This window comes from Ursus maritimus, unplaced genomic scaffold (genome assembly GCF_017311325.1).
Source record: "Ursus maritimus isolate PB19 unplaced genomic scaffold, ASM1731132v1 scaffold_27, whole genome shotgun sequence".
NCBI classification, from domain to species: Eukaryota; Metazoa; Chordata; class Mammalia; order Carnivora; family Ursidae; genus Ursus; species Ursus maritimus.
The window spans coordinates 31,836,433-31,851,668 of NW_024425230.1; the positions used below are offsets into that span (position 1 = coordinate 31,836,433).

At 33.4% G+C, this 15,236-nt stretch overlaps 1 protein-coding gene across 1 annotated transcript in view; it reads left to right on the plus strand.

Annotated features, from left to right (window-relative positions):
* Positions 1-15,236, plus strand: part of MYO9A (myosin IXA) — a 281,871-nt gene that overhangs the window by 51,745 nt on the left and 214,890 nt on the right. Inside the window, exons 3-5 of the mRNA XM_040643036.1 lie at positions 2,789-2,883; positions 7,892-7,954; positions 14,537-14,636. Of these exons, the coding sequence (XP_040498970.1) occupies positions 2,789-2,883; positions 7,892-7,954; positions 14,537-14,636 (258 nt within the window). The remainder of the gene's footprint in view (positions 1-2,788; positions 2,884-7,891; positions 7,955-14,536; positions 14,637-15,236) is intronic.

Below are 15,236 nucleotides of genomic sequence, written 5' to 3' on the forward strand. Positions count from 1 at the left end.
TGGCTTTGGAGCTCTCACATCTGGGTTTTGTCAGGGATAGTTTCTGTTTATTGCTTTTATAAAATTTTCTCGGTCCATACTTTCTTTCTTCTTTGCATGTCTTACAATATTTTGGTGAAAAGTGGGCATTTTTATTAATACAGTGTGGCAGTTCTGGAAATGAGATTTTTCCCTCCTCCCAGGGTTTGCAGTGGTTGTTTTGTTATTGCTGTTTGGTTGTTCTATGCTTCTTTGGAGTATGTGTGTGAAGTCTGTTCTTTTTCCTGTGAGGCCTTTACATTCTTTCTTCATTTAGCTTAGTGGTCAGATAATAATTGGACAAGGTTTTTTTTTTTTTAAATGCCCTGGAGCAATAAGGCTCCTAGTTTTTTCTGTGAAGTTTTACGTGCTTCTTAGATACTTGTCAACATTTAATCAGGCAATTGTCAAATCTGCCTTACCTTTTACTTCCTATTTTCATAGAACTTAAATATCAACCAGAGATCTCAGCTCTTTACTGAGCGTGTGTATATTTCTGGGCATGTGCACAGTCCTGCACAGGCACAACACCTTTTACATTCCCTGGAATATTTCAGATCTTTATTTTTTTTGAGATTTTATTTATTTGACAGAGAGAGCGAGCGAGCACAAGCCAGAAGGAAAAGACACTCCTTGCTGAGCAGGGAGCCTGACGCGGGGCTGGATCCCAGGACCCTGGGATCATGACTTGAGCCAAAGGCAGACGCTTAACTGACTGAGCCACCTAAGCATCCCTATTTCAGATCTTTAAATGCCCCTTTTGTAGAAATCATTCATTACGTTTTCCTTTTAAGTTGTTTGGTTTTCTCATTTTTTGCCTCATTCTCCTATTGCTACCTTAGGCAGTTGCAGTGTTTAAACAATTGCCTCTGATTGTTTTTTTTTAACAAACATACATGGGTGAAAAGGCTGTCTCTTGTGAGTGAGCTCCAAGTCAGGTCAGGTAAAGATAATCCTTCGAGTAAGGTTTTCCAGGGAAATACCATATAGCTCAAATTCTGACAGTTACCTGTGGCATGAGGCTTTGGCTATAATCCTGTTTTGATTTTTCAATGGCTACTAGGCTGCCTTTTAAACAGACTGTAATTATAGAGTGTTGCATTTCTCTTCAGCATGGAGCTAAGGAGAGGGATATGGTAATTGGGTGAGTTAAAATGCTACAATGCCTGTTTTTCTTACTGAGATTTGGCTGTTTTCCTTGATTAAGTGTTCCCCTACAAAGGATTATTGTAAGCTTTTAGTTAATTTCTAGAGTTGTCAAAAAGTTGATTTGGGTAATTTTTTTTTAGTTTTATTTCTCTAATGAAGAAAGGATTTTTCAGAGATCTTTATCATTTTCTGTGACCTGTTTTAATGATCTTTTCAAGAGATTTAAGTAATAAATACTTTATATATTTACCTTTATAGTTACCATTTTTGCTGTTCTCCATTTTCGCACTGATCCATATTTGAGTATGATATTTTCCTTCTGCATGACGGACTTCCTTTAATGTTCCTTTTAGTGTGGGCTGGCTTATGATGAAAATTTTCAGATTTACATATCAGAGATTGTCTTTTTTTGGCCTTAATTTTTGAGTGATTTACCTTTTTTAGGAGATATTTAAATTAAAATTAAGAGAATTAAATTTAAATAGAATTAAAATTTCAGTAAAATTTATGAATTTTAAAACATTGATTTGGGTAACCATCTCTATACTATCCAAATGCAGAAAAGTTCCACTACTTGAAACTCCTTCACGCTATTCTTTATCTTCATATCCTCTTTATTTTCTCCCATACTAATTCATGGGAACTACTTGTCTGTTTTCCATTGTTTTTTTTTTTTTTTTTTCCAAAATGTCACAGAAATGGAATCATATACTAAGTAAAGTTTTGAGAATAGCTTCTCTCATTTAGCATTATGTCTTGGAAATTCATTCAAATTGTTGAATATGTGAGTTCAACTGGGGATTATGCTTTTAAATTTCTATTTTAAGAAATTTTATTGGGATATATAACTTACAATAAATTTATAGTGGGGTTTTTGATAAATGTATATACACTTATATAACCACCATCATACAGTGAAGCTATAGAATATTTTTATTACATCTTGTGCCCCTTTTACACATTTCCCAACTCCACCCCCATTCCCAGACAACTCTTGTCTTCTTCTTGTTACTGTTGTTTTGCCTTTTCTAAAATTTCTTAGTACAGTATGTAGTCTTTGAGTTTGGTTTCTTCCACATGTCATAATGTTCTGATATTCATTAATGTTGATGTATGTACCAGTTTATCTTTATTGCTGGGTAGCATTCATTGCATTGTGTATACTTTGGTAACAATTTAGGCAGCTTATGTATTTTTAATTCTTTTTAAAGTAGTACTGTAGCTTTGTTTTAAGTTGATGTGATAAAGTGTAATTACATAGTGAAATTTTATTTCATTTATTCTATTCTAAAATTGCAATTATTTTGATGTAATTATTCTGTGTCTAGCTCCTATTTATTTAATTTAGCAAGATTTTAAACAATTTATAAATATATTAAGAAAGTTTGGTGGCTCTTGAATGTAAAAGTTAAATTAACTTTAAGGAGTGTTACGTTTTTAAAATTAAGATTTATTTTAATGAAGAGCATAAAGTACTTTCTACTTGGTTTTATTTCAACTATTAATTGCTCTCTTTTACTTTACCTGAACCATATGAGTCTGAAGTTAAAGAGAATTGCATTTTGTCTCTTTGAGCCAACCTAAGCAAGAATGAAATTAATGAGACTATTTATTTTGACAGGCCTTTGGAAATGCAAAGACAGCTCATAATAACAATTCAAGTCGTTTTGGCAAATTTATTCAAGTAAATTACCAAGAAACTGGCACTGTACTTGGGTAAGTAGCAATAGCAGTAGCAGGCTTTGTAGTATGTTTTTATTTTCACCATTGTCTCTTCATAATCCAGATTGTTCATTTGCTCTTTAATGAGAATAGTGACATTGGTGTCTGCATTCAGTTTTCTTCCTCTAAACTTTTTTTTTTGGAAAAGTTGAAGCCTGAGAAAAGTTCAAAGAATAGTGTAACACATACATCTGTAACTTAGATTTGCTAATTGTTAACAATTTGCTACATTTGCTTTATTTCTCTGTATTATGCATACATCCACTTTTAAAATTGTTTTTGAGTAAGTTGGGCATATAATTTGACTCCCCACAGGAATCACAGCCACATTTTCTTACATAATGCTGTTATATTCAAGAAATTTAATTTTGTTACAATAACATTTCTTATTACAGTCTGTAAATAGAGTACTTCTGGTTGTTCCAGCAATATTCTTTCTAATTTTAAAGCATCTAATAGACTTTATTTTTAGAGTAGTTTTAGGGTCACAACAAAAATGAGTAGAAAGTACAGAGAGTTCCCATATACCTCTTCACCCTATCCCCCAGTTTCCCCTATTAATAACATCTTATATTGTTGTGTTCCATTTGTGTGGTATGTTCTGTGGGCTTTGACAATTGTATAAAGACATGTATTCACCATTACAGTATCATGTGAAATAGTTTTACTGCTCTAAAATCCTCTGTGGTTTGCCTGTTCATCCCTTCTTACCCAATAACACTTGGCAACCATGTATCTTTTTATAGTACCCCTAGTTTTGCCTTTTCCAGAATGTCCTATAGTTGGAACCATATAGTATATAGTCTTTACAGTTTGGATTCTTTGCCTTAGCACTATGTATTAAATTTTCTTCCATGCCTTCATGGCTTGCTTTTATTGGAATAATATTAAATGTATATATTAATTTGGGGATAATTCACATCTTTGTGCAATTTAGAAATGCTTTAAAATTTTTTGTATTCATATTGAGTTTATTCCTAAGTATCTTATCTAAGTATCTTTTAATGTTTTGTTATTAAAAGTGTGATTTTTCTCTTGCATTATATCTTCTAGTTGTTTGTATATGTGAAATTTATTAATTTTTATATTAAGTTGTATCTTGTTATCTTACTGAATTATTGTTTGCATTAGTTTTACTATTATTTCTTTTACCCTTTCTTAGTATATCTGCAAAAATAGATATTTTTACCTGCTTTTCTGTTCTTATATCTTTAATTATTTTCTCTCTTCTCTGATTCCAAATAATATTGTTTCAGACCTTTATGTGAATGACTTTACTTTTCTCCACTAAGTAAAATACTGATTTTAGGACATTTTACCATGTTAATGAGTTAGGCATCAATTTAAATTTTCTATGAGTGGTTTTTTGAGTAACAAAATAATACTGCATTTTATCAAATGTATTTTGGGCATCTGTGAAGATTAGCATGATCTTCATTTTGAGAGCTGTCGGTATTATCATTATTTTTCTAATATTGAATCATTTTGTGTTCCTGGGAAAATAATCCCACTTGGTCGTACAAAGATACACTCACACACCTACATATGTACACATATTTATACACGCACATATAAATTGGTTGTTCTGTTTTCTAGTTTTTATGATTTTTGCATCCATATTAGTAAGTGAGATTGGTTAGTATTTTTCCTTTTTATGCTATTTTAATTGTGCTTTTTACTTCTGCTTTTAATTTAAAAATTTGACCAAAGCTATATATATCCTATCCCCCCCCCCCAGAAAAAACAAAACAAGAAGGATAAGTCCTTCACTGGTGAGTTTCATACCTCATTTCCTTTCTGATTTGAAAACCATGGTACTTCTTATAAAAATGGGATACAGCCAAGTTGTCAAGTTGCACTTTTCTAGTATTTATGGTTGTGATACAAGAGATGTTGATAATAAGTACAGTTGTATATGTTGCTTTGTAATGTACAAAGTATCATTATATATATTCATTGATTCTTAAGACAGTTTTATGAGTTAGGAATGGCAGATGTTTATTTTGCCATTTTATGAATGAAATGCTGGCTCTTACATGTTAAGCGATTATCTGAAAAGGTTAAACATTCTCTTGTAACAGTGATGACCAAAAATCTTCATCTTGATTAGTAAGTCAACACATACATATTGAAAAATTTTTTTTTCATATTGAAAAATTTTAACTCTTAGCAAATATATATTAAACATTTTCATCTTTCATTTTATCATTCATTAGGCAAACATTTATGGAGTACCAGGCACTGGGCTAAGTGTTGAGGACAAAAAAAATGTACACATGTTCTCTGCCATTAACATTCTCATAGTCTTTTGGGGAAGATATGTTTGTGTAAGAGGATTGCAGTAAATGAGACAAGTACAGTGATTGAAGCATGTGTCTGGAGAAGTTCACAATAAAAGGTGATTTTTATCTTGGGTCTTGAAAAATTGTAAGGAGAAAAAGTGGGAAATCACATTATCATTTGAGGAATTGGCATTAGCAGATGAATGGAATCATAACAGGATCTTGGTGTACTTGAGGAGGTAAGTTCAGTGGCTTCAGATTAAGGACATAGTGTTCAGTTGATTTCAGATTGTGAATAAAGCTCTAATGTATCTAATTTATCCTCTTGATTGGGAAGCAGATTTAAAAATTTTATTATAACAAATGTCAAACATACAGTGAAGTAAAGAGAATAGTAGAAGGAATGCCCATTTAGACTCAACAGTTATCGCATTTTGCCATATTTGCTTTGTCTATTTTTCTTTTTCTGTGCTGATGCATTAAAAAAAAAAAAGACAATCCCAGGTAGATGTAACATCAGTTTACCCTTGTGTACTTTAGTATGAGTGGCAAGTGAAAGTAGAGGAATAACATGAGTAAATCTTATTTTATGGGTAAATAACTCTTACAGCAGTATAACTCATGGATTGGAGAGGAGGAAGGAGAGATGTCTAGGAGTATGTTGTTATAGTTGAAAGAGGGAGCCTTTGTAGTTGAATAGACCTGGCTTCAAATCATGGTTCTGCTGTTTACTAGCTACATGATCCTAATGTCTTTAAGCATTGGTTTCTCCACTTGTGAAATAGACAGTAATATTTGCTATGCAGGGTGGATATAAGAATTTAACATACTATGTGGAATCTAAAACACAAATGAATAAGCAAAAAGCAGAATTAGACCTATAAATACAGAGAACAAGTTGATGGTTGCCAGAGGGAAGGAAGGTGGTGGAATGGACAAAATGAGTGAAGGGGAGTATCATATACAGGCTACCAGTTATGGAATAAGTAAGTCATGGGAATAAAGGGTACCATATAAGGAATGTAGTCAATGATATTTTAATAGGGCATGGTGAAGGATGACAGCTACATTTGTGGTGAGCATAGTATAGTGTGTAAACTTGCTGAATCACTACGTTATATACCTGAACACCTTGAAACTAATGCAGTGTGTGTCAGCTATACTCAAAAGAATTTAACGTATTAGTTTATGTTCCCTTTCTCCCATTTTAGACAGATAAGAACCTGTTTCAGTAGTTTAGACTAGAGGTGATGATGGTAATTCAGAGGAGGTGATACATTTTAATTACTGGTAGTGGTAGTAATGGGTTTGCAAAAATGGCACATTTGTGCTTCATTTTATGAATGAATGGAGCCTGTTGGATAGAGAGTGGGTATAGACTGTAGAATTAGAAGTGGAAGGAAGAGCACAGACAAATGTAGCCAGGAGTGAATGGCATGCTTGAGGGAATAACCTGTATTTAGGAGTAGCTGAAATACTGAGCATGCAATAGAAGGGAACTGATGGGAATAAAAGCTCAAAAGTCAGATTTTGACTCCACAGAGGTTTGTGCTATGTAATTTGGATTCAATAGTCTAAAGCTTTTAAATTTCAGACGGTAGGATCCTCTTTTCCTGTGGGAGCTTAACTGATTGCTTCAATTTGGGCGAGAGGTATTGAAGACTTGAAGAGGTACAGTCTAGATAAAGAGAATGACATATCCAGAAATACAATTTATGTTTTAGTTCCTCATTACTTTCAGGATAAATTCCATTCTTCTGGCACATAGTATATTGGTCCTTCTTCAACTAGTCCTCATCTCATTCTCTCATTCTCTATCTCGTTCTCTAGCCATGTTGAGTAATTATCTTCCCCAAAGTTAAGTACCCTCCTTCTCTATCTCATTCTCTAGCCATATTGAGTAATTATCTTCCCTGAGGTTAAGTACCCTCCTTCTTTTATGCCTTTGCATAAAGCAGTTTTCCTTGCCTTCTTCTGGTCAGTATTTCAGATTTCAGAGTCATTTACTCAGTCAGTCACCAAATAGATTTTGTGAATGCTTACTATGTGCTTTGAACTTACCTCTCTGGAAATTGTTCCTTATATAATTTTTTCCTTCTTGGATTGAATCTTACCTGTCTCCCTTGGTATAGCCATAATATTCTGGTCATTGCTCTATAGTAAATCCTATATAAACTCAGTATGATAGCCCCTTGTTTACATATTTCCTCCACTAGTCTGAAAGCCCCTTGAGAACAGATAGTGTATCATTTATTTCCATATTTGAACAGTGCTTAGCACAGTGCCCAGTTAATGAACAGTTATTGAATAAATCAGTAAATAATAAATGAATAGATTCCAGAATGTGGCAGTAGCATGAATATGTTAAGAAAGTATGTCTTTGAGCCTTATGTAGTCACCTGGCCAAAGTACAATATCTGAAAGAATGTGTAGTGGCATATGATCCTGGAAAGAAAGTAAAGCCTGTGCCATGGGTGGGTCTTGTGTGCCATGTTTTGAACTTCTGACTTTATTTTGCTTTATTGAAAGCCAAAAAAAAAAAAAAAGACTTAAGAGTTTATGAATTTAACACAGATAACAGCATTTATAACACAGTTATAATGGTAAGTGCACTAAAATGATCTGGATAGTATTCTTTATACTTTTGGATCTTCTCTGAAAAAATATTTATCTATCGTAAGCTTTATTATTTATATCAACCAATTTTATTTTTCTTCTAGTGCCTATGTTGAAAAATATCTACTGGAGAAGTCCAGACTCGTTTATCAAGAGCATAATGAACGGTACATATTTTTATTAGTATAATTAGATCAAGTTAACATTTGTATTATGCAGATTGATTTTTATGAGTAAAAGAAATATTGTGTATTATGATCTTTAATTCAGCTTACACTGTGCATCACTTTCCATATAATTGCTATTTCTGTCATGGGCAGAACATTGTATTTTTTCAGAGGCTGCTAGAAGATTTTTTAATAAGTGCAAACATACCTTGTTTATTGCACTGTGCAGATGTGTTTTTTTACAAATTGGTTTATATTGAGTAAGTCTTTTGGCACCATTTTTCCAACAGCCTTTGGTAACTTTGTGTCTGTCTCATATTTTGGTAATTCTTGCAATATTTCAAACTTTTATATTATTTTTATATTTGTTATGGCGATCTGTGATCTGTGATTACAACTAGCTGAAAGCTCAGATGATGGTTAGCATTTTTTAGCAATACATTGCTTTTAAATTAAGGTTTGTACATTGTTTTTTAGACATAATCCTATTGCACACTTAAGAGACTACAGGTGTAGATATAACTGTTATCTGTACTGGGAAACCAAAACAATTATTTGCCTCATGTTATTTTGAGATTTGCTTTATTGTAGTGGTCTGGAACTGAACCCACACTATCTCTGAGGTATGCCTGCATATGGAACTGTTACCTTTTCTAAATTTTTGGCAAATTCTCGAAACAGAAAAACAGTGGTAGCTCAGGTGTTTATCTTACTGCTTTTCATGAGCATTGTGCCTTGGGCTTTTTCCCATGTCTTAGTATTCTGTTTCTAATTTGAGAAAAAAAATTTTTTTTTAAAAGATTTTATTTATTTATTTGATAGAGACAGCCAGTAAGAGAGGGAACACAAGCAGGGGGAGTGGGAGAGGGAGAAGCAGGCTCCTAGTGGAGGAGCCTGATGTGGGGCTCGATCCCAGAATGCTGGGATCACGCCCTGAGCTGAAGGCAGACGCTTATCGACTGCGCCACCCAGGCGCCCCGAGAAAATTTTTAATAAAGCACGTAATTTCATTATATTGTAATGAGGTATACAGGACTTTAGAGATTATATATGTAACTCCTACAGATGAAGAAACCAAATGTTGGGGAAAAAAAAAAGGAAACCAAATGTCAGAGAGGTAAATGATTTGCTTCATGCTGCAATGAGACTAAAGTTAAGAGCCAGAGTTTGCTGCAAGAAGCTTTTATTTAGAAAACTACTCCCTCTAAAGATGTACTGTATGGTGATTAACGTAACATAATAAAAATTAAAAAAAAAAAAAAAAGAGCCAGAGTTTGAAGTTAAAGAGACCTACATTCAAATATTGAATATGGCTTTGGCATCTCATTTAACTTTCCTGCTTCTTTAATATATATTCCCATTTTACAGATAGAAAAGTGTCTTAGAATTGTTTAGAGAAATAAATGAAATAACATTTATAAGTGCTTAGTGTGGTCCTTATAATTATATTCAGTAATTAACAGCTAACATTATCTAATAAATACCTGCCATGTTAGGACTAGAACTCAAGACTTTCCTGTTCATTTCTGTGGCTAGTCTAGATGAGGAACTCTAAATTAGAGGGTTTTTTTGAAATGAAGGAAGAGAATAACTTCATACAGTTTCGTAGAGTTAAAGATACTGTTATTAGAAGGTTGTTAGTATCTTTTCCTAACACATTTTAATTGAGTGGTAGGGATATAGCATGGTTTCAAAGACCCAATAGGAGGTGAAGATCTGGAACTTAAAAACTGATTCTCTATTATCTTGCTGGATTCTGTTTGTGAATGGATGTATAATATATATTGATATGTTGCTGAATGTGGGTTGCTAGTATTTTGTTGAGGATTTTTTGTGTCTGTGTTCATACGGGATATTGCTTTAAGGTGTTACTTATTTTTTTTTCTCCTGATGTCTTTGTCTGATCTTGGTATTAGGATAATACTGGTTCATAGAATGAGATGGAAAAGTTTGGGAACAATTCTTTTTTAAATGTTTGGCAGAATTCACTTGAGAAGCCATCTGGTTCTGGGTTTTTATTTGTGGGGAATTTTGATTCCCCAAACATTTTAGTTATTATAAGTCTTTGTGAATTTTCTGTTTCTTCTTCAGCCAGGTTTGGTAGTTTTTGTCATTCTAGGAATTTTTCTGTTTCATCTTGGTCATCTAATTTGTTGGCAAAAAAAAAGTGTTTATAGTATTCCCTTATAACAATTTTTATTTCTGACAGGTTGATGATAAAGTTCCCTCTTTTGTTCCTGAATTTGAGGTTTATTATCTTTGGGCTGCTATAACAAAATACCTCATTCTGGGTGACTTATAAACAACAGAAATATATTTCTCAGAGTTCTGGAGGTTGGCAAGTCCGAGATCAAGGTGCCAGCATGGTTGCATTCTGGTCAGAGCTCTTCCTAATTCATAACTCATACCTTCTTGCGTGGTCCTCACATGGTGGAATGGGATAGGGAACTCTGTGGGATCTCTTTCATAAGATCACTAATTCCATTCGTGAGGGCTCCACTCATGATCTTATCAACCCCCACCTCCTAATACCATTACCTTTTGGGGTTAGAATTCCAACGTAGGACTTTGAGGGGCACATATTCAGACCATAGCCATCTCCCCCACCTTTTGGGTCAGTTTAGATAAGAATGTGTTAATTTTGTTGCTCTTTTAAAAGGACTAAGTTTTGGTTGATTTTTCTGTATTTGTTTACTGTTCCCTATTTTATTTCTCTTATGCTTATCACTTCTGTTTGCTTTGGGTTTAGTTTGCTCTTTTTAAAAATTTTAAAAAATTCTTTAGTTTCTTAAGGTGAATGGTTAGATTTGAGATCCTTCTTCTGTTTTAAAATGGGTTTACAACTATAAAGACCTGTTGAACACTGTTTCAGTGGTTGCCATATTTTGGCATGTTGTGTTTTGGTTTTTATGTACCTCAGTGTATTTTCTGATTTCCTACGTGATTTCTTCTTAGAACGCATTTTTATTTAGGAGTTTGTTTTTGAATTTCCATATTTTTGTGCGCTTTGGAAATTGCTGTTATTGATTTCTAATTTCATTGTAAGATCATCAGAGAATATAGTTTGTATGATTTCAGTCCCCTTACATGGAGACTTGTCTTATAGTTTAACTTCTTAAAAAATCTGGAGAATGTTCCATGGATATTTGAGAAAATATGTATCCTGCTGTTGTTGGATGGAATATTCTATGGATGCCTTTTAGGTGTAGTTGGTTTTTAATATTTTTCAAGTCCTCTTTTTCCTTGTTGATCTTTTCTCTTGTTTTGTTCATTATAGAAAGTAGGGTGTTGAAATATCTCAGTACTATTGTTGAATTGTTTTTTTCTTTCTTCAGTTCTTTCAGTTTTTGCTGTATGTATTTTGGAGCTCTGTTTTTATATGCATTTACATTTAGAATTGTTATATCTTTCTGATGAATTGGCCCTTTTGTCATTATAAAATGTCCTTTGCATCTAGCAACAATTTTTGTCTTAAAGTGTATTTTATTTGATGTTACTATAGACACCTTAGCTTTCTTTTGGTTATTGTTTGCATGGTATTTTTTTGATCCTTTACTTTTGACCTATTTGTATCTTTGAGTCTATAGTGTGTCTATTGTAGATAGCATGTAGTTGGTTTTTTTTTTTTTTTCTTTTTAATTCATCCTGCCAGTTACTCACCTTCGGACTCATTTATACTTAATATAATTGCTAAGATAGGATTTATGAATGTTCTTTTGCTATTTGTTTTATGTATTTTTTTATGATGTTTTAGTCCTTCTATTACTGCCTTGTTTTGTATGTATAGATGTTTTCTGGTGTACCATTGGCATTTCTTTTATTACATGTTTCTTGAGTTATTTCCTTAATTGTTGCCCTGGCAATTACAGTTAACATTTTAGCAATCTTGTTTGGATTAATAACAACTTAATTTTGATAATGTACAAATAACTTTGCTCCTATGTAGCTCTGTTCCTTTCCCCTTCTTTTGTACTATTATTGTCATATAAATTCCCTCTTTTTAATAGTAGACCCATCAATACAGATTAGTCATTATTGTTTTTTTTTTCTGGTATCTTTGAAATCCAATGGGAGGGAAAAAAGTTACAGATAAAAAAGTGAGTTTATGCTATCTTTTATATTTAGCCACATAGTTATCTTTCCTAGTGCTGTTTATTTTTCCATGTTTAATTGAAAATTGTCTAGTTTCCTTTCTTTTCAGCTAGAAAAAGTCCCTTTAGCTTTTTTTTTTTTTTTTTTAAAGATTTTATTTTTATTTATTTGACAGAGATAGAGACAGCCAGTGAGAGAGGGAACACAAGCAGGGGGAGTGGGAGAGGAAGAAGCAGGCTCATAGCGGAGGAGCCTGATGTGGGGCTCGATCCCATAAGGCCGGGATCACGCCCTGAGCCGAAGGCAGACGCTTAACCGCTGTGCCACCCAGGCGCCCCTCCCTTTAGCTTTTCTTGTAGGGCCCATCTACTATAAAGTCTCTTAATTTTTGTTTACTGGGATATCCTAATTTCTCCTTTATTTTTGAAGGACAGCTTTGCTGGGTGTATAATTTTTGATTGATAGTTTTTTTTCCCCCCCTCTCAGTACTTTGAGTATGTTATCCTTCTGCCATGGCTCCTAATGAGAAATCAACTGGTAATCTTTTATTAGCAATCCTTGATGAGGCATATCTTCTCCTGGTGCTTTGAAAATTTGTTTTTGTTTTTCAATAGTTTTGATTTATCTAAGTGTGGATCTCTTTAAGTTTTTCTCCCTTTGAGTTTGTTGAGTTTCTTGAATGTGCAGATTGTTTTTTCACCAAATTTGGGGAGTTTTTGGTCATTATTTTTTTCAAATATTCTTTTTGCTCCCTTCCTCTCCTTTTGGGATGCTTATTGTGCCACAGATATCTGAAGCCTGTTCAATTTTCTTCATTCATTTTTCTTTCTCTTCAGACAAGTTTCAAGACCTGTCTTCAGGTTCACTGATGCCTTCTTCTGCTCACTCAGATCTCTTGTTGAGTGCCTCTAGGTAGTTTTTCGTTTTAGTTACTATATTTTTCAACTTTCTAATTCCTTTTTGATTGTTTTTAGTGAGTTCTGTATGTTTATTGATAGTCTCTATTTGACGAGACATCATTCTCATACTTCAGTTGTTTAAACATGGTTTCCTTTAGTTCTTTGAACATATTTAAAACAGTTAATTAAGAATCATGTGTACTAAGTAATGCGTGGGCTTCCTCAAGGATGGTTACTATTGTGTTTTTTCCTTTGTATGTACTATACTTTGTTTCTTTAATGCCTCATAAATTTTTGTTGAAAATTGGACATTTTAAGTAATAATTGGACATTTAAAATAATCATGTGGCAGCTCCGGAAATGAGATTCTTCCTTTCCCAGGGTTTGTGTTTTTTTTTTTGTTGTTGTTGTTGTTGTTTGTTTGTTTCTTTTGTATCATGACTTTCTTTAACTAATTTTGTTAAGTCTGTGTTCTGTTTCAAGTGTGGCCATTCACGTATCTGCTTGGTTAGCTCAGTTGTCAGATAATGATTGAACAGAGATTCATTTAAATGCTTGGAAAGAGTGAATCTCCTAGTCTTTGCCTCAGAGCTTTCTGTGTGTATTGGGCCATACCTTTAACACTCAGGTAGGCATTTTATAATTCTGCTTTCACTTTAACTTCCTGCTTGTACATCCCTTCAAGGTCAGCCAGAGGTGAGAGTTTAGTACCTTCTCTGGTCTTTGCTGAGAAGGCTTGAAGCCTTGGGCATGTGCACAGCCTTATGCATGCGCATGGCCTTCTAGATTCCCAGGCATATATTGAAGCTTTTAAAACCCTGTGTGGAGATCACATTTCCCTCTAAATTTTTTGGTTAGCCTATTGTTTGCCCTAACATTTATCCATTGCTTCACGTAGCTGACATCTTAAAAAATTGCCTATAATTTTCTACACCTGCACCTGGGGAAAAGGTTTTCACACTGGGCTAACTCTGAATCAGGTCAATAAAGACAGTTTTGAACGTGGAGTCTTCCAGGGAACCACTAGATAGTTCAAGTAATGATATTTCTTAGGGAATGAGGTTCTGAAGAGCTCCAACATTCTTTTGCCCTCTTGTGATGGCTGCCAGGCTTCTGGTGTCCATCGTGGTTATAACCTCTTGGTTTTGAAGGCTATCCTGGATCTGGTGAACAGGAGATGGAATAGGGCAAGTTAAAAGGCTACAAAGGTTGCATTTTTTTTTTTTTTAACTGGGATTGAGCTATTTTTCTAATGTAAACACTCCTTGGATTGCTATAAGCTTTTGGTTAATTTTTAGAGTTCTGAAAAACTTTATTCTGACAAATTTGCCAGTTTTCTAATTGGTTTTATGGAAGAGAGAATTTTCAGAGGTCTTAACCTTTGCCTTATAGCTGCCTTCACCCCTCTCTTTTGAATTTAGCATCCAAAATCATTTTATTTTATAGTACCTGAAATATTGAATTTACCACTTTTGTATTAAAAAATGAAACATAGTTGAAACATTTTACTAATTAATGTTTGCTGTTTCTTCTGTTAAATGGTAACCATATATCATGTTCATTATAAAGCCATACTCTTTGTTTCCAACAGGAACTATCATGTATTTTATTACCTCCTGGCAGGAGCAAGTGAAGAAGAAAGATTAGCATTCCATCTTAAACAACCAGAAGAGTATCATTATCTCAATCAGGTGAGAGTCATGAAATATATTTTGAAATGTAGGGCATTATTAAATTTTACTTCTTGAGAAAAGTTTTTTTCCTAATACTTTGTTCCCCAACCCTAGTAATGGATATTAACTAGCATTTTCATACATGCAGTCTAAAAATTTATGTGACGTACTTCTCAAATTCGAAAATCATTATTACTCATATGACTTGGAAGAGGTTAGTATAGTGTGTCCTTTGCTTTTTGTGAGACTCTGAAAGAGAATAATAAACTGTTTATATATGTCCCTATATGTTAGAAAAATGGATTGGTCTTTTCAAAGTGATTTACCTTTTAAAGAAAAGAGCATGTTCAGTGTTACTAATAATTAATGCTTGCCCTTTGCATGGGATTACTTGAAACCTTTTTTGAATGTTTTGAAGTCTAATGAATATACCTCTTTGCATGATATTATGATACTAACGTAGAATATGATTATTTTTATAATTTAGCAAATGATCCTATTCAATATGAAATTCATCAAAAGGATGGGATTGTATCTTTCTGTGAAACTCAAAATTCACTCCTAAATTTCTATAATAAGGGGTAATTTTTTGCAGCTTTTCATTATAGTGGTTTCTCC